Below are 20,009 nucleotides of genomic sequence, written 5' to 3'. Positions count from 1 at the left end.
GCCTAAATAAAGTATCACTGCCTGTTCATACATTCTCTTACATTTTACAGTTAGAATCTCAAACTGATTATTCAAATCTGATGCTACTCTACATCTGGATATATGTCTTATCTTACACAAAAGATGTACAAGCAGAACACATGGATCTTTATGCCTAAGATTTAAATTTCATTAAACTTTGCTTCACAACATTCCTGTCACATCATTTCCCAAGCCTTCCCTGGAATAACCACTTGGGGAAAACTAGAATCTTTAGAAATCTAGAATTTTGTCCCACAATATTAAAACTATCTGCTCACTTGATGAGAAATGAAAATTAAGGTGCAATCTCTTACATACTCTACAGCTTACCTGAATTAAAAAGTTTACTTGACTTTTGAGTTTTGCAATGATTTCTTCAGCTGATGGAGGAAGCTGACCTAAGGATATGATGAGCTCATCCAAAGCTTCCATGGGAGATTTAGTGGATTGAACTGGAGTCTGCTCTGATGTTTTCTTGCTTTCAGGCTCATCAGAAGAACCCTCAGAAATCTTCTCAATATCTGGGGACTTTTTTCTCTTCACCAGGTCACTCTTAAATATTTTCTCTAGTGATGCCTTCTCTCCTTCCAATCTAAAAATTTAACGAAATTATCATCACAGCATTTCCTTAGATGGTTTTTCAAATATCATGAAAAAATGAAAAGTCTGATAGTCTAACATATGATTTTATTAAAAAAATTATTCATTCATCTATCTATCTTTCTGATGCATCATTCTATCCTAAGAACGTAACTCCAACAAAATTATCATGTGCATTCAAAACTGAACAAAGTGTGAGGATCCTTGCCTGAGGCATCTTTCTTTCAGAGCTTCCACTTGAGACAGTAAATGACTCTCTCCTAGCTCCTGTTGACGTTCTTGCACTAATCGACTGACAGCATCTGTAAGATGATTCAGCTGCTCCTCAAAGGACTGTGTCTGAAGTTTTGTTGACTCCCCTAGTACAGTGCAATTTATCATTATGTACTTTCAAGGATCAAGCAAGAAAAAAAAATAAAGACTACCAAGTGAAAACCTACTAGGATACTTCAGAATTAATTTTCAGTAAAAGGATGGTGACATCTAACTAAGCTTCCTCCCCTAGGATACTTAAGAATTAATCTTCAGTAAAAGGATGGTTACATCTAACTAAGCTTCCTCCCCCAAACCTCACTTCACTGGGTACAGTGTCTTAAATCTATTGCTAACAGGGAATAGGAGAATTAACAATGCTACTTCCCTGGACGTTCCACACTTAACCAGACCCATTATCTTTCTATTTTGTCAGGGGACAGGATCCGGGAAACCCAGTTCCATGTACTTTTGAACACTATCAGAATAGGTCACCTACTCAGACAGAGAACATCTTTTATATCAAAGCAGGCTTTACTTACAAAGACAGTTGGGTAATGCTGACATCAACTACAAACATCAATTTAGAAACAAAAATTGTGAGAAATGTATTCATGGTGAAAAACTAGACACATATGATACACTACAACATAAAAATATTACAAAAAGGGACATGAATAACAACATTTTCTGATAAATATGGGTTCCGTAAGAATTGCAAAATTCATTTAGAGGTTTTATTTTTTTCTCTCATTAGCAATTATGCCATCTGCAACCATCCACCTAAATAAGTTATGCAGAATCTCATTTATCTATTCTCTTCTACAGCTCAATACACTTCAACATGTTAATAAATCTCTTAACCACATTTTCCCCAACTCTAAAACTCCCTATCATTCTAGGTCTATCTTTTCCCCTCCCTATCTTCCAACATAAATCTTTGAAAAGAATCTTCAAAAAAGTACATAAAATCATTTTGAAAGTTTGAAATCATTATATACAATTTCAAATATACTTTAAACATGCAATTAATTACTAACCTGATACAAAATCTCTTGGTAGTTCTAAAGTTGTCAGTTGTAGAGACCCCTTGGCATTTGATAACTCTCTAGTCAAATCATATATCTGAAAAAGAATGAAGTTTACAGAAAAGAAAAACAAATTATGCAGCATGAAATACAGTTTCAATGTTTGGGTGTTAAGTACTCTGCCAAAAATTGCCAGGAGCCTGCCAAGAAACTATGGATCCCTCCACAGCATGAAAAACAGTAAATGAATCAATTAAACAATTTCATATCATTTTGACTACCACATCCGACTACTTATATGTAAAACAAACAAATGAACAACTTTTTTTCATAACTGCAATACAGTGACACTTCAACATGAAAGCTTATTTCAGTACATTCTAAAAATGTCCTCTAAATTCCTCCATGTCCTCTGCTAAGTCTTCCTCCTCCCTATCTAACACTACACCCTGGTGCTTCTTGGGACTTGAAGCTGTTTACCCTCAAGAATTTGAGTGAAGAATTTCGCAATAAATACCTTATCTCAGATCAAGTTCTGTTCATCAGTTGTGAAAATGTGTGCCACTATTTGAGTGGCATGGGTATTCAGAAAGCTTAACTTTAACTTAACAGTGATTATTTTTTTCTAGCTTATTCTATTATACTTAGTTTTTGCGGAATACTGGACACCCTTGGCAAGTACTAACAAGAAAAACAGATGACAAACATATGACTATATGCCCATCTTTGAAGCTGTAAAGATACAAAGGAGCATAAACCTACACAAGAACAAAGAAAATCAAGGACTGCTTTAACATACAGTATGTGTCCCTTACGTCTGTGCAAATCATGACACAGCAAAAGTGACTAAACAAATATCTCTTGTATCTTGCTTAAATTTGGCACAAAATATGGGCATGATGCATGTCAAATATCCATATTTCATATCAATAGTGGAACAATGGTAGTCCTCTCTGTCTCCTAAATATGGAACAAATATGTCGATTAAGACCATGACATACGAGTAAGCCCATCCATTCTAATCAAATCAAGAAAATACTGACATGCATCATACCCATATGATATTTCAAACTTGCATTACATAAATAAGAAATTTGTTTGGCCATGCTTGTTTGACACTTATTCAAAGATGGTAGGAAGGATTAGGGGACAAATGAAGAGATAAATTAAGGTCTGACCTTTGTGCGAAGAGTGACCTTCTCATCCTGTAACTTGTTGACTTGATTTGTGAGACGTTCTATGACATTTTTGCTGTCCTGCCAGTTAGTCTTGTTCACTCCAGGAAGATCAATGTCTTCACGAGGCTCAAGCTTTAACTGTTCTCTGCAGAGTATGAAAAAATACATATAAATGACAACTCAGTATTATCAACAGGAACATTGTACATTAGTTGCAAACACAGAAAATTTTGGAACTATAAAATAAAAGCATTTCCAAATAGAACCGACAGATGCTAAAGGCACACAAAATAATGGATGATATGCGGCAAGAGAGATGTGATAATATATCATGCTAAATAGCCCTGTCTAGTGACAAAATCCTGACTTAGGTACTCACAAAGATATAAGTACTTCCCTTTGCTTCCCCCCCCCCTTTTTTAACATGCAAATCCTCCTAGTTTTTCTTTGCTAATTCTCACTATATATCCAAAACATTTCAGCAGACCCTGATCAGCTCTCTCAATCAGACTGCATTAATAAACACACCTCTCTTACTGTATTAGAAAGAAGCAATGTTTTTCATCAAACAAGATACATAACAAGTGTCACATGCTTCTCCTGCCTTTCTGGCAAAATCTCACTGCAGCTACTCACAGGCAGAGGCAGGTACTCTGTCATTCATTACAAGATCAACCCACCTAACACCACATACTGTCCTCAAACATTTCATTTCCAACTTGTTCACCTTCTTTTCTTTTGCATTCCAAGCTCAAGATGTACACAGGACTTAAGCCCACTTTTTTACTCTAGGAGTTTAGCCCCATGGGATTGTTGAATGCAGTACATGAAGAGTTGTAGATGTGGAGTGCCTGGGATAAGGTAGCATGCACTGTGAAAGTCTTGGGAAACGGTATGGTGAAGAGAAAGGGGGCACAAAAAACTATGCATAAGATGAAGTGTGGTAAAGCAAAGGATGGAAATTTAAGAGGAAAATATGTTAAAAGCCTTTTGACAGGTGTTGCAAGAGGGACCAAGTATGATCTTGCATGCCATTTTCTGTACCTTTCCAAGCAGCCTATGTTGTGCAGTGGACAGATAGTGAGACTAGGCAGGAGATGCAAAGGTAAGTTTGGGATGAGGTGTGCAGATGTTCTTGAATTCAAGAGCTGGGCATAAAGGTTTAATCAAGGATTCATTCAGTTCCACTGTAACCATTTCATGATGTTAAAACAAACAGATATGACAATGAAGTAAATTCATGACAAAACAAACCTATCTGTATAAATTTAGTAAATCCAATGTAAAACAAAAATTATTTAATTAAAGTTTCTAGGATGACGACCTTTAGAAGCAGGGAACCAGATTCCCAATAAATATAAAAGTTAATTTACATTGACTTGGAGAATTATACTTAAATCTTACCTCAACTGACCATTCTCTTCAATAAGATGATTAATGTTGATCTGAAGAGTATTGACAAGAGTGGTCAACTGAGTTATCTGTGAGTCTCTGATTCGAACTTGGCTTCGGACCTCTTTTAATTCTCTAACAGCATCAGCCAAAGAAAATTCACCAGCCATATAAGACTGCAATTCTCCAATAACTGTTGATAGCTGAGACAAAGATAAAAATATTTACCATCTTTCTAAGTATATCCAACAGGATGGGGATCATGGGATTATCAGATGATCCTCCAGAAGCAAACAATAACCAGTATAAAAGGGAAACAAGACATTTTTTCACACTGTTAGAAAACTTGCAAATTAAGACACTCTTCTAAAATCCCTCTGAAATCTATACACTCAACTCCACGAACACTTTTCTTCGTAGAAGCTTTTCTCATAAACACAATCTATGCTTGAATTTAATGTCTAAGTATTTAATAAGTCTAAGTACTTATATCACAAATACAGCTTAAAGTATTGTTCATAAGTAAAATACAATACAGAATGTACAAGCATATCATGTTGATTCTCATATTTGATCCTAAGACATGACAAGTGGTTAATATTCCCCACAACTTCACCTCTGGTACAGGTGATCTTTGCTGCATCTATATAAAACCATCCCATCTTACAAGTTAAACCTTCTTATAGAAGCATAGCTCAAGGAAAATCCTAACCAGAAATATAAGTCTTATCCCATTCATTTCTTCAGATGCTAGGAAACATCTGTAAAAATGTCTCGAGTATCTGATTTCAACTTTTGAAGCTGTGAACAAAGTTAAATAGTAGGTTAAGCCTTTTTCATGAGATCATAACTCAGGCAAACAAAAAATATGTAAATATGGGTCTTAAGCCAATTAATTCTTCAAATGCTAAAAACACCTATATACAGTTTCAAGAACATCCAATTTTCACTTTCAAGATACGACCAAGTTAATCTGACACTTAAACCTTTTTATAAGGAGCATAAAGGGCAAACTCTAAACTACTATATAGTTGTGTCTGATGTGATTTGATTCTTTACATGCTGGGGAGCAACAATATAAATTTTAATGTACACTGTGTCCAAATCACATCCTTAAAGTTATGACAGAGGTTAAGTTGCAGGTAAAAACATTAATCGCAATGATGAATGTTCATACATATGGACAAACAGAAAACAAGAATAAAAGACAGAGCAATCCATTAGTACCTACCAAAACTATGCAGCTGACACAAAAACAAATCCTGGACAAAATGCTAAGCTAATTCTAATGACAAAAACTTACATCCTGTGCATGAAGCTGTGCATCTTCTTCAGCAGCCAAAAGCTGCATCCGCAGTTGCTGTGTATGTTGCTGAGCCTCATGAAGTTGTGCACGGAGTTGACTAATAGCAGCAGCTTCTCCCTCAACCGCTGAACTGTATTTTACAAATAGAGTTTTGTCAACTGAGTATCATGAAATAAAGAAAATTATTCCCAAATGTAGATCATCCTTTAAATCTAAAAAATTTCATTGATAAGCTTTTGATAGGATGTGCATTAATTGCACCCTATGTTCATGCTAACACTATGTTAGATTATATTACCATTACTAAAATAATTTCAAGATTTCAAATGCAAAATCAATTCATTTAAATGTAGTACATCCCACTCAAAGTTTCCAGCCAAACTGTGTGGCCACATAACTACACACATACACTGAGTGGTTAGGTTTTACTTGGGCCACACAGGAACTGGGATGGAAAAAAACACTTCCATCCACTTAAGCTTGGCTAAACTGACTGACATCTTAAATGAAAAGAACAGTGGAAACAGAGGCCAGTACAGTCCTGCACAGACTGTCAGGTAGAACATTTCCTTGAGGTAAAAAGTATCATGCAGGAAACATAATTCAAAGGACTTAATACAACCTATTCTTTATCACCGGTTACAACAAAACTTTGAAAAGGAAGTCTTTAAAACACAGTTATGCATACATATATCTAAAACATGCAACTCACACTCTACTGCTCTTGAGTTTAGCAATTAGTAAAGCACTTGAATCAATCTCCCTCGATGCCTCAGCTAACTGCTCTCCAAGACAGGCAATCTCAGTATCCCTCTCCTTAACATCCTGTTGTGAATATAATAATACAAAGGATCCTAAAGACAAAATCCTTTAATATGATTCTCACTGTCAAACATTTTCTAAATGAGTCATTAGTCACTGTAAAATATTTTCTAAAAGAGTCATTTATCAAAACTCATTCAAATGAAAATTCATTACATAAACAATATTCAACACAAAATAACAGTGAAGTGAAGTACATCCTTGTACCTGTTCTAACTGCAGAATACGTGAAAGGTCATTCTCTGCTTGTTGCATGGTACCTGGTGCTATGCTGGATCTCTGGTGTAGCTCAGACCTAATTCTTTGTAGCTCTTCTTCCCGATGACTCACAACTACCTATTTAGTCAAAAACATATGATCATATGTTCACAGTAGAAAAGCTAAGGTACCACAGCCTTTAAACTCCACAGCCTTAGCAGAGCTCCTCACATCAACATGTACAGTACAATGGTATTTACATGATATTCAAATACAATTTTCATGACAAGATCTACTGATAGAGGTTCGCTGGAATTTGAAAAATTTTTGGTAGGTAACATTAACATTGAGAGTGGTCAGTACACTAATCCTTTTTCAATGAACACTTTATCAACAGCAAGAAGAGAAACAGTTAAGAAGAAAAGCATTTGTGAATAGCACACCAAGCATATAGATTAGCACAACACAGCACAAATAACTGGAGTATCTGGGATGAGCCCTGAGACCTGTTGCCCTCCACCTTTCCTTCTCTTTTCCTAGCTTTCTCTTCTTCACTGCACTCTAAAGAGACTTTCATCAATCCCTTCCCAAATTCTTCAACTCTCAAAACCTGTCCCTCCAACCTAAAATCAAGAGAAATTTTCTTGGCTGTATTTCCAGCTAACAGATAAGCTGCTAATAAAACTATCTAACAAAATTAGCAGTTTGGGTTCATTCTCACAAGAGGTCAACTCCACCTGTACAGAAAAACTTTAAGGAAAACTTTTAAATACTGCAACAAACTGGTCTATGTTATAGCTTACATCCAGATCTTTAACAAATTTTAAAGCAATATGTCTTAGTGTTAATAAAATCTGCATGACTAACACATTAATTTATTCATTTTACTTAATCGCCATCTCCAGCGTCAGCAAGGTAGCACAAGGAAACAGACAAGGAATGGCCCAACCCACCCAGGTACACATGTATATACATAAATGCCCATACATGCATATATACATACATATACATTTCAACATATACATACGTATACATACACAGACATATACATAAATACACATGTACGTATTCATACTTGCTGCCTTCATCCATTCCCATCACCACCCCACCACATATATATGTATATTCCAATACATCAATAAAACAACTGAAAACATCACTTCATTAAAAGGTACTAATAAAGAAACAAAGCAATCTCTCAGCATGCGATGAACTCCCAAAATGTTTATTGAAGAATATGAAAGTAGGGAAACCTAATGAAGGAATGAGAAATAGAGATGTTTGAATGATCATGTGAGGTGCAAGATCATGAGGCACAATCAGAAAATTTACCTGAAAAACAAATCAACACTGAGAGCAGGGGCATAAGAGATATAGATGGACAAATAAATAAAATAATCCTCCACACTAACTAATTATGTCTCGACAATTAGTAAAGAATAATCAATCACTAAAATATAAATTCCTAATAATAAGGGGATATAATGCCACTTTGAAACGACAAAATGATGTAAGAGCTGGAGAACCTACCTTCAGCTTATCAACTCTGGCATCCACAGCTTCACTTAGCTCGTTGTAATTTTGCTGAATGTGAGCTTTTTCAACAGTAAGTTCCTCTATGTGACTGCGCAACCCTTCTATCTCTTCATGGGCTAAAGCCAGACTCTCTGTGATACAATGTGATCTTGAACTATAATCATCAGTTATGCAAGAGCAGTGATTATAAAGTGTACAAATCATGTGTCCATGAAACTTAACCAACATGAACTTATTTCACAACAGGATGGGCTATACAAACCTCTTCAAAGACTGAGCTTACAACACTTATTGTTCATCCATACTTCAAGATCTAAATTATCTATAATGACAGGGTTGCCTTGTGAAGGTGCTACAAATGTATGAGATAAATCAAATGTCACTATATAAAGTGAACTGTTTTTACCTAGAAAGTAAGGAATGTGTATAAACAGGAAGGGATATGGGTGAGTGGTTCCCAGTAAAGGTGGGTTTCCATCAATCCTGTGTTGTAAACAAGGCTGTGTAATTTGTTCATGAACAAAATGGGAAAGGAGGTAAATGCAAGGATCTTAAGCCAAATGCGAATCTACAGTATGCTGAGGGCACAGGAGATGACAGGTGATTCAGTTCTGTTTGCAAGTGACACAGCTCTGGTGGCAGATTCCTGAAAGGCAAACTCATAAAGCTAGTGACAGATCTTGGAACAAAATAAGATAGGAGAAAACTGAGAGTAAACTGAACAAAGGCAAGGTAACAATAGAGCACAAGGGGGACACAGAATCTGTGGATGGCAAACTCTGACTGTAGTACATCATAAGTGACAGTTCAAGACTGGATATGTGCAAATGAGGCCATAGTTCATTTGCTCCCAAAACCACAGGGAAGGTACTTAGATATGAGAAAGAAATAGACATTTTGATACAGAGGTCTTGCAAATTCTTTGAGGAGCTGTGGAAATAGGTACATACCTGAATGTATGCGATAATGCTCAAGGTAAATGATGATGAAGAGAACGATAACACAGAGGGACTAAGAGCAAATTTTTGTCATGAACAGGTGCAGGAACAACATTAGAATAACATCTGAAGAAAACCTTGCATGGCCACCTCATGTAAGAAGTGGTCTCACAAATACTTATATATGAGAGAATAAGTTACAGTATTTTACCTCGGGCATGGGTATGGGACTCCTTCATGGCTACATAATCTGAAGTGATGTTGTTAATTTCTTCTGTGGCTTCAGCAAGACGATCTTCTAGCTCTGTTACACATGACCGAAGATTAGCACGGTCATTTTCACAGGCCTGAGAAGATTAAAGTTTTCACTTCAGTCACAAAAGAATATGTAAAAATGTATAATAGCAGTCTACAAATCCATATATGGTGGATGCAAATGTAGCCATCAACAGAGGATCTGCTATCAAGCAATTCCTCATATTTCAATAACATGAATTATCTACCTGTAAGTCATCCATGAACTGCTGTTATCTACCTGTAAGTCATCCATGAACTGCTGTTATCTACCTGTAAGTCATCCATGAACTGCTGTATCTCCAAATTTTTCTGTTGCATGGCCTCTTCCATCTCTTTTTTTTTCAGGCGCCACCCACTGGACCAATCCTAACAAGTAAAAAAGGTACTCATTCTCATTTTACATTCATCAACAACCAACTCTTATTCTATATTTTGTTTACACGTATAAAGTTTAAAAGATATACAGAGAAAATTTAATTATCTGACTTCCAGTTGCTTGATTATTCCAACAATCCATCAGGATTCACCCAAATCTAATAATTCCACATTATTCATCAAAAGTCCCGTTATCAGATACTGAACCCCTATAAAGAATTTATGCAATCTTTCATGTGGTGGCCACTTGAGGCACTGCTCTTCAAGCATCTATAGTCATAACTTTGTGTACATAAGTGAAAATCCATTGAAAATGAGTCACAGTGAGAAAATCTTAAAAACTTCTACTGTAAATCTAAATCCTTTTCACCTTGTCCTGCAAATATTTGGGAGGCTTTTCCATAACTTTTTTCAACCTTCATACCCTGTTCATGTGCCACAACATCTAAATGAAAAATATATACACTATGTATGTCATTATGAACCAAGGTCCTTTTCCGTGCACTAATTATCATAAAAATTATTTATTTCTCTGAAAAAATATATCTACTCACATAGGCAAAACCATCAGCATCATCAGATGGAACTTGAGAACGTCCACTTTCAACCATGGCCTGTAACCGTGCAATCTCTGTTTGCAGCTCTTGCTCACGCCTGGCATCTCCCCGCCCAGCTGACACAGCCAGACGACTCAGCTCTTCTTCCAATGCAGCAACCTGAAGAAATGATAGCAAAAGATAGCAAAAACACAATCATGAAAAAAGTTACAAAATAACCTTATTTTGAAACAATCACAGGATAACATCTCCCTACCAAAATGCAAATATAAAAGTACGGTAAAGTTAAATGCAAACTCTAATCAGAACAAATATGCATTCCTCTTACCTGTGAATACTTTGCCATCATCACTGCCTGAGTAAGAGTAAACAACATCTCTATCTTTTCCAGAGTCTTGTCTCGATGTCTGAGTTTTGTGATCCCCATAAGTGTCTGAAAATCCAACAAAGCTATTGAAGATTACAAAGACCACCCATTATTTTCCAGTCTTGAGTCCTCCTATAATATGGTTCTATTCAATTTAAGATACTGTTCAAGATCCTTTACATGTTCAGGATAATAGAACAGCATAGGAGAAAACCCAATCCAAATATCAAAATATGAAATAATGTCCAAAGTAAAAACAACAGTAAGATACAGACTATAATGTTGAGCACAGAATGCTTTAGGGACTTAATCAGTGAATACTGAATAAAAATATGGAGAGCACTACATATATATGAGATAAGCAAAAGCAGGTATGTGGAAACCCCCAACAGTCAGATAGAGATTATGAAGATTTAGCTTCTGTGGCAGCATAAGAACAAAAGATGCATGTACCAAGAAATTTTAAAGATTATATTCTTTGAGTCTGAAACCTGGAAAAAAAATTACAAAAAAATTAAAAAGATAATTCCAATACATGCAATAAATTTATCTTGATAAACTAGGTGTTAATAATTTCAAGTTCAGTTTACCCACATACCTGATATAGTTCCTCCAGTTCAGCCTCACCCCACTCCCCAGAATCCCTAGTCACTCCCCGTAGGTACTCCCAGTCAACATCCATTCTTCACCACTCTGAAATTTAGGTGATCAATCCAATTAAGATGACATCTATTTGTATGTTACCTGCTAACAATAAATCTGTCTTCCAGTGACCACTTACATCACAGCATCAACAAATAATTATTTGTTGATCAACAAATAATTATTTGTTGATCAACTACTCCAAAAACTGATCCTAGTTATTTGTACCTAAATCGTGCATCAAACATAAAAATAAGGGAAATATAAGTTGTTTAGCCTCACTTTACAGTATATGTAAAAATCAATCTTAAGGAATATAACATGGTGAGTGGAAAAGCATGATAACTTTTACCTAAATGTGGTCAAACCTCTTAAATTTAAGAGAGAATTGACTGATTTTATGGGGCATTTCCATACCTATCTCCTTCAAAATAAGTTGGGTCATAATCATTTGGAATTAACATTAGAAACATTATCATTAGCTGTGCTTATGTTTCCTAAAACTAACCTTAATCAAGACAATTTCACTTCCAATATAAATAACCTTGAAAAATAGGTCCTTATCAGAGATAGGTTAGGTGGTACTGATCATTTTCATTTATTGCACCCCAGATTTTTCCCTCTCCTTCAAAAATTTAAGTTTTTCATATCAAAGAATAACCATCAAATATGTTCATGTATACACGACAAATAATAATTTCCCTTAAGTACAAGCTACATTCACTGCAAACCTTAAACTTTCATCTCTCAATAGTAACAATGTATCACTAATGTTGGTAAACTTTTATAAATGGACACAAATTTTCCTGTACCATAATGTTTGTTCTATTTTTAGAATAATTATTGCCACTGTAGAGAGTGGTTTCAGTGTGAGATTTTTTTTTTTTTCAGTCTAAAAACCGATCTTTCCTTATCAAATAAATTGTTAGTTGTAAAGTTATGAGGGAGAGTGAGAATGAAGGGTTAAATAACAAGTGATGTAAAACACCAGCAAGTTAAAAAAGATAAAGACAACCTGCCTATCTTAACACTTTCGATGTCATGGTCTGTTATTTGTGAAATTTCATCACTTTCAGAACATGTACTCCAATACAAAGTATCACGATTTCCTCAGAATGGAAGTTAAAAAGTAAGGTCAGCTGTGTATGGAGATACAGGATTCTGACCCGACATATTTGCAAAACTTCGATTCAGTCAGATTCGAACGTTACAACGCATGGCGGCATTCACTGGAATGAAGGAAAATGGGTATTACTAGACAGTACAGGCAAGATTTCTTTTTGCATTACAGCTTCACTTGGTTTGTATATCGACATATGACTCGGATAAAGCTCCAGATATTCCAAGCACGCGCCATGTATATGTCTTTTTCGGGGAGGTCAATTTTTAAGGTCGCGTGCCAGGTCGAGGATATTGAAATATGTCGTGAGTACGCCGTGGACGTCCCTTTTGTTCGTTGAATTTTTTCTTTAATTTCAACATTTTTAGGAATGCATTACTAGCATTCTCAGCTGCTCGTCTGGAGTATTTTACCCAACTATTTTCCTCCATTTCAAAGCCCTGCCCACTTTCCGAAAAATCAAAATTGATGGTTTTCCCGGGCGTTCGTCTACAATCTCATCCTAATGTCAATCCTAAATAATTGCCATAATGGATAAAAGGTAATCTTAAACAACAGATCCAAACGGACAGCAATACAGCCAGTTTTAAGTTAGGTTGTGTAGTGTTTACCGTCACACAAATCAAAATATTGCGTTATCTGGCAGGAGTAGCCAATCAAGAGCATCAGAATATATATGGAAAAGCAGCCACTTATATAAATATAAACATATTTACTAATCTGGATCTGTTACAGTATTACGTATGTATTTCACCGACCACACACCCATCCTCTTACATTTCGGTGGATACGGTGAGACATCTTTGTTACACTTAACGGTAACGTAAACCATTTAAAGCAGAAACATTTTGAATATTCATAAACATTCAAGAATGTTCTTACCAAACAAAATCAATGGTACGGCGATGAATTATATCTATCACAAATATGTCAGGCGATTCATGGCTGGCGGTTACAGTAACTTCTCTATTGGAATGTTTACAAACAAAGCGATGGTGGAAGTCAAAAGAAAGTCATTACTATTCAATGATTTTATTTAACTATATCAAAAAGAAAATTATTCCGCCTTATATATCTAGATAAGACAATTTCTTTTGATATATTTTCTATATATTTTCAAGGCAAGAAACTTAAGATAAATGTATGTTCAGCTGATTATTTTGAAACCGGGACATTTAAACTGAAAACACGACCAATGTACGACTCTATTTTCTGTACCAAATGTCGATATGTAATAGGAATGTGAATTCGTATTCTGAAATTCAATCTTTTTCTCAACTACAGTTTTTGTTATGTTAATGAGTATAATGCCTTTCACCTTACTTAAATATGCTGGAAAATTATCAACAGTAGAATGTTTTGGCTGAGATATTTGAGGTATCCAGACTTTGTATAAAGTTAATAATTGTATATTCACTAACGTGGATAAGTTTATGCAATAAATCATTGGAATTTATAACCAGATCTGCACTCATATATTGTAGAAATGCATCTACATGTCTATTCTTTATATAAACACGTCTATCATACGGGAAAAAATGAAGCAATCATAGGAGCATCGAACCACAAGTTTTCAACTGTGAGTTTCCTTGTAGAAAAACTGTTGCTTTTTAAAGTCGTCGTACCGAATGGATTGCATGGGAAATATCCTTGGAGGCAAACACTTAACAGGTCAAAGCAAGGCCGCAAGAAAAGAAGGTAAAGAATTTTAGCAAATACCCCAGAATGAAAAGAACACTATGAAGTCAACCTTTGTGTATCTGAGTGTGTGACTTTCAACAGAATTCCTGGGATCTTGGTCATAATCATCATTCCAAACAGGAAGTTTGTTGCTCAAAATAGTTCGCGATTTTCAGCATTGTTGTCTTTTTACAGAATGTCTAGAAATGAAGAATGACTAGAATTTCAGTCCTCGTTGTGCCATGAGTTCACACCATTGTAAAGGGTTAATGATAACGGCAGCAACGACAGATTAAGGGAATACGTGTGAAGCTAAGCGCATGGGCGGACTTGCTCCCACACCTGGTCAGATAATACTTCCTCAATCCACGGTTCACAGGCTGAGAACCTATCACAGTCAGTTAGTCGTACTGTTTTAATTGTACGTTTAAGTAAATGCCGTTCAGTTGTTGGATCTAATATATTCTAACCCATGAGATTCCTTCGATTATAAGTTCACAACAATTATCTTACTTCCTCCTATTCTTTTCGCACATTTTAGAAGCATTTCTCAAGATACGTTTTTCTGAGGTTAGAGGAGGATACAGCAGTAGGTATCATGACACTATCGCCAACATGCGCTGATGCTTCCGTTATCAGTGATGAATAGGGGGATGCGCTCAGTACGCACGGAAGACGACGGAGACTGGAGCGTTGGCATTCAACACGCACCATGCGCGTGCGTGTCAGTCCGTGCTTGTATGCTTCCCTGCCTGGAATCATTATCTGGTTCGCTATGAAAGTAACAGTAAACAATTATACGCATGCGTGCGCAGTTCCAGCAGACACACACACACACACACACACACACACACACAACCGGACGGGATCATATACCAACTGCAGTATCCTTCCCCTTTGGCGACGATGGTTAACTGCTAGATGTTTCATAGCTAAATTGAAGCAATACCAACAGTAATCAAATGGTGAGAATTACCTGTGATCCAACAACAAACCTCCCTAGAAATAAATCCGTAACAACGAAGGTCTGTATCACACGGTTCAGACCACCAAAAACAAATGATTAATGACTGAAACAGTATTGCATAAGAAAAACGCGAACAATGAGCAAATGACAAAAGAGCTGTATTACAAGATCACAGAATTAAAAAGGCTGAAGTAACTTCAGTTGACTAAATCAACACATTAGCCACAGTTAACGATGACCAAGCTTCAGGATTTGAGTGGGTGATATTGCTTTTCTGCCACGGAACCCGAGCGGACCATCTGATGCAACTAAACACCCGCGACATTGCTGGATTTAAGACACTCCATTATCAGCTAAAATTCTGAATCACATAGAAATAAGATTTGCGACATTTCATGGGAGAGTGAGATACTAAAGCCTATTGTTTTGGGATTCTTTTTGGTACCAGTCGAGTATTCACACCAAAGCCTAATATATCACTAAATGTCTTAAACCTGTTTTCATTAAGCTTTTCTAAGGCAATTTCTAGTTAGATATAACTGATTTATTTACGAAATATCCCACACCTGGTGCAGTTTCGGACGCCAAGCAGGGCAGTGACAGCAGCAGTGAACGGTTTACGGGTGCAGCACAATACTAGTGGGTGGCTGGATAAAACAATAAATGGGTGTGGAGTGTGGACGGGTCATGCAGAATGAAACGAGTGCAAGCAACGCAAAGGAAGAGGGGATAAGGAAGGGTTCGATTTATATTATACAGAATCTCAGAGTACTTTCATTTTCATATCTTATAACCCATTGAGTTTACCTATGATTGTTTTCATAAACAGATACCATATACCCAATTCTTTGAAACGCAAAATTCATACATAAATGCCTAGGATTATTTCCATAAACAGATACCATCTAAACTAATTCTTGAAAACGTAAAATTCATATATATAAATGCCTAGTCAGTAAATACATACCTTGAAATGCCAATCTACATGACTGAAATTGTCTTTCCAAACGACCCTATTTGTTTTCGCAGCACTAAGGTTGAGATGTGTGGGAGTTGCTTGTATATGATGGTGGTGTCCAACGCACAGACGAGAATGTGTGACTTGTATTTGTCTAGAGAATGTAGGTTCAAATGGGTTAGTCTGGTGATTGGATTGAGAGGCTGGTTTCTAGTGTTTGTCGAGTTATTACTGGGAATGTGTCTTGCCAGTGAGGTCCTTCATGGCGAAGGGGTCAGGGGGAGGGGGGATGACGCTCTGTGGGTACCAGTGGCTTAAGTGTGAGATTGGGGTGACATTTTTCATTTCTTCATGAAGGTCAGTGGATCGTTATGAGTTGGCTTCGGTGCGAGGGCGTTGGTGCTGTTATGTATATATATATATATATATATATATATATATATATATATATATATATATATATATATATATATATATATATATCTTATTCTGTCTTATACTTTGACGCTATCTCCCGCGTTAGCGAGGTAGCGCAAGGAAACAGACGAAAGAATGGCCCAACCCACCCGCATACACATGTATATACGTACAAGTCCACACACGCACATATACATACCTATACATTTCAACGTATGCATACATATACATACACAGACATATACATATATACACATGTACATAATTCATACTTGCTGCCTTTATTCATTCCCGTCGCCACCCCGCAACACAGGAAATGACAACTCCCTCCTCCCCGCACGCGCGCGGGGTAGTCTCTAGCTGTCATGTATAATGCACCGAAACCACAGCTCCGTTTCCACATCCAGGCACCACAAAACTTTCCATGGTTTACCTCACACGCTTCACATGCCCTGGTTCAATCCACTGACAGCACGTCGACCCCGGGATACCACATCGTTCCAATTTACTCTATTCCTTGCCCGCCTTTCACCCTCCTGCATGTTCAGGCCCCAATCGCTCAAAATCTTTTTCACTCCATCCTTCCACCTCCAATTTGGTCTCCCACTTCTCCACCTCTGACACATATATCCTCTTTGTCAATATTTCCTCACACATTCTCTCCATGTGACCAAACCATTTCAATACACCCTCTTCTGCTTTCTCAACCACACTCATTTTCATCCCACACATTTTTCTTACCCTTTCATTACTTACTCGATCAAACCACCTCACACCATATATCGTCCTCAAACATCTCATTTCCAACACATCCATCCTCCTCCGCACAACCCTCCGCCCACTGTCGCAACCATATAACATAGCTGGAACCACTATTCCTCTTCAAACATACCCATTTTTGCTTTCTGTGATTATGCTCTCGCTTTCCACACATTTTTCAACGTTTCCAGAACATTCGCCCCCTACCCCACCCTGTGACTCACTTCCGCTTCCATGGTACCATCCGCTGCCTACTGAGTGACAAGCACATTGAAGTGGAACTGTGTTGGCATTATTTTCGTTCCGTTGTGCAGGTGCTGAATGTTTGTGGTTTGCCAAGCAGCCGGTGATTGTTCTGAGTGCTCTGTTTTGTGTCGTTTGTAGGTTGGGTGGTTCTTTAGGCCACAGGCCCATCAACTGCCAGGGATTTTAAGGCTGTCTACGCCCAGTCGAAAAATCTTTATCATCTTCCCCAGGTAAGAAGGATAATTTTAAGACCACATTACAATCTCACCATGTATGTGATCTATGTTACCGTACCATGTCAAAACATTGTTTCATGCTATTCTTCAGAGGTATATATATATATATATATATATATATATATATATATATATATATATATATATATATATATATATGAAGGTGAAATTACACTTCAGAAGTTCATACAATTTTACTTAACATGTAATTTTTCTATACACGTGGAGACAATCCACATTATCAGGTGCCAGTACTTAATCAACAAAGTTATTCAAATCTCAACATCACACTTGAGTCCCACCGTCCAGCACCAATCAGTCTCTGTAGGCAACCACTGTCCGCTTTGTCTAGCAGTAACCTCGCGCGCGTGCAGCGGGGTGAGGGAGTGTCATTGCATGTGTGGCGGGGTGGCGACAGGAGTGACTAAAGGCAGCAAGCATGAATTATGTACATGTGTATATATGTATATGTCTGTGTATATATATATATATATATATATATATATATATATATATATATATATATATATATATATATATATATATACATATATATATATACGTTGAAATGTATAGGTATGTATATGTGTGGACGTGTATGAATATGCATGTGTATGTGGGTGGGTTGGGCCATTCTTTCGTCTGTTTCCTTGCGCTATCTCGCTAACGCGGGAGACAACGACAAAGTATAATAAATGAATAAATAATATATATAAATATATATATATGTATATATATATATATATATATATATATATATATATATATATATATATATATGATATTCATTATTTCTCAGTACATGGTTCTTCTATAAAAATGTCTTTAGTTATGTCTGGGTTTTTTTTAGCACCACGAATATGAGATCTCAAAGGCCTGGTAGACGAATGTAGTCATATACAACGTATCTTTATGCAGTTGTATTATCCCAATTGGTTTGTGAACAAAGCTTACTGGAAAGCTAGGAAGACTTTCTATGCTTCTTGTAACAAAAATGTGACAAATTAAGATGTCTAAATGTTTTTAGTGTTGCCCTGCTCTCCCAGCCTAGCTAATCTAAGACATGCTGTAAAAACAGTGTTTGTAATGTTGCTTTCCAGTACAATAACACCATCAGTAAGACCTTAATAAATAGTAGGCCGTCAAATGCAAGGTATGTAAAAATATTTAAGCTAGACAGGCAAAACTGTAACGGAGAGGTGTTACTGGCACCGTCATTCAGTACGCAGGATGACCTTTAAAATGCGATCGCTAAATAATGTCATGAAAATGATCACCCCATAGATCGTGAAAATCCCGTTATTCAATAACCCTCTGCTGATTATGCCACATGCACCGTCATTAAATGTCTTAATTGCTAATCCTAAGAACTTTAATTTGTCCCCAGGCAATTTTAGAGCCCATCCTAGCATTAACCAAATCATTATGAGAAAATTAACAAAACACGAAAATATATGATATTGTTCAAAACACACCCAGCTACCCAGGTCAACCCTCGCCACGTGAACCCCCCCCCCCCCCTTTATCACTCTCCCTTACAACAGTTACTGCCACACAAAGCAGATAGTGGTTGGTCCTTACAGATTGGTTTTGGACGGCGGGAATCAACTGTGATGGGATAGAAAAATTACATGTTGAACAGAATTGTATGAACTCCTACTGAAGTGCGATTTCACCTTCATACTATCATCATGGACTATGTGATCATATCTCTCTCTCTCTCTCTCTCTCTCTCTCTCTCTCTCTCTCTCTCTCTCTCTCTCTCTCTCTCTATCTATATATATATATATATATATATATATATATATATATATATATATATATATATATATATATATATACATAGCACTTCTGACATTTAGATTCAAACTGCTACAATTTGTGTGGGAGCTGGGAGGCCTTCACTATTTGGCAATATTCTTACCGAGTTTGCTGTCAAACGTGAGTAGTCATCTCTCTAGACTACTGATTCCATTCCATAGCCTAGAAGTCTACGTTCCCCAGTTTCCAAAGAAATGAGAGTAGTTCATTTCACTATATTTGCGTTCATATACCGAAGCGTTTGACTACGTTTTTTTAGCGACTTGTTATATTACAATGGGATAAGACTTTTAGAG

General features: G+C 36.6%; 1 protein-coding gene across 4 annotated transcripts in view; it reads right to left on the bottom strand.

Annotated features, from left to right (window-relative positions):
• The window catches only part of LOC139757816 (centrosomal protein of 290 kDa-like), an 80,495-nt gene extending 66,890 nt beyond the window's left edge, over positions 1-13,605 (bottom strand). For 3 of the 4 annotated variants that reach the window (XR_011714709.1, XR_011714710.1, XM_071678684.1), the window contains exons 1-15: positions 13,512-13,605; positions 11,466-11,560; positions 10,829-10,933; positions 10,498-10,659; positions 9,839-9,934; positions 9,483-9,618; positions 8,328-8,464; positions 6,807-6,935; positions 6,490-6,602; positions 5,775-5,907; positions 4,484-4,674; positions 3,080-3,224; positions 1,914-1,998; positions 830-980; positions 352-613 (exon numbers count right to left, since the gene is read on the bottom strand). Coding sequence is in view for 2 of the 4 variants with exons in the window: in XM_071678684.1 (XP_071534785.1) it covers positions 352-613; positions 830-980; positions 1,914-1,998; positions 3,080-3,224; positions 4,484-4,674; positions 5,775-5,907; positions 6,490-6,602; positions 6,807-6,935; positions 8,328-8,464; positions 9,483-9,618; positions 9,839-9,934; positions 10,498-10,659; positions 10,829-10,933; positions 11,466-11,549 (1,929 nt within the window). In the remaining 2 variants the exon portion in view is untranslated. Of the gene's footprint in view, positions 1-351; positions 614-829; positions 981-1,913; positions 1,999-3,079; positions 3,225-4,483; positions 4,675-5,774; positions 5,908-6,489; positions 6,603-6,806; positions 6,936-8,327; positions 8,465-9,482; positions 9,619-9,774; positions 9,818-9,838; positions 9,935-10,497; positions 10,660-10,828; positions 10,934-11,465; positions 11,561-13,511 lie in introns of those variants that run through there. The other variant, XM_071678685.1, reaches the window with a different exon arrangement.
• Between the last annotated feature and the right edge of the window lie 6,404 nt (positions 13,606-20,009).

Source organism: Panulirus ornatus, chromosome 28, assembly GCF_036320965.1.
Source record: "Panulirus ornatus isolate Po-2019 chromosome 28, ASM3632096v1, whole genome shotgun sequence".
Classification (NCBI taxonomy): Eukaryota; Metazoa; Arthropoda; class Malacostraca; order Decapoda; family Palinuridae; genus Panulirus; species Panulirus ornatus.
The sequence above is the reverse complement of the archived record's forward strand: the minus strand, read 5'-3'. Positions and strand labels throughout refer to the sequence as shown.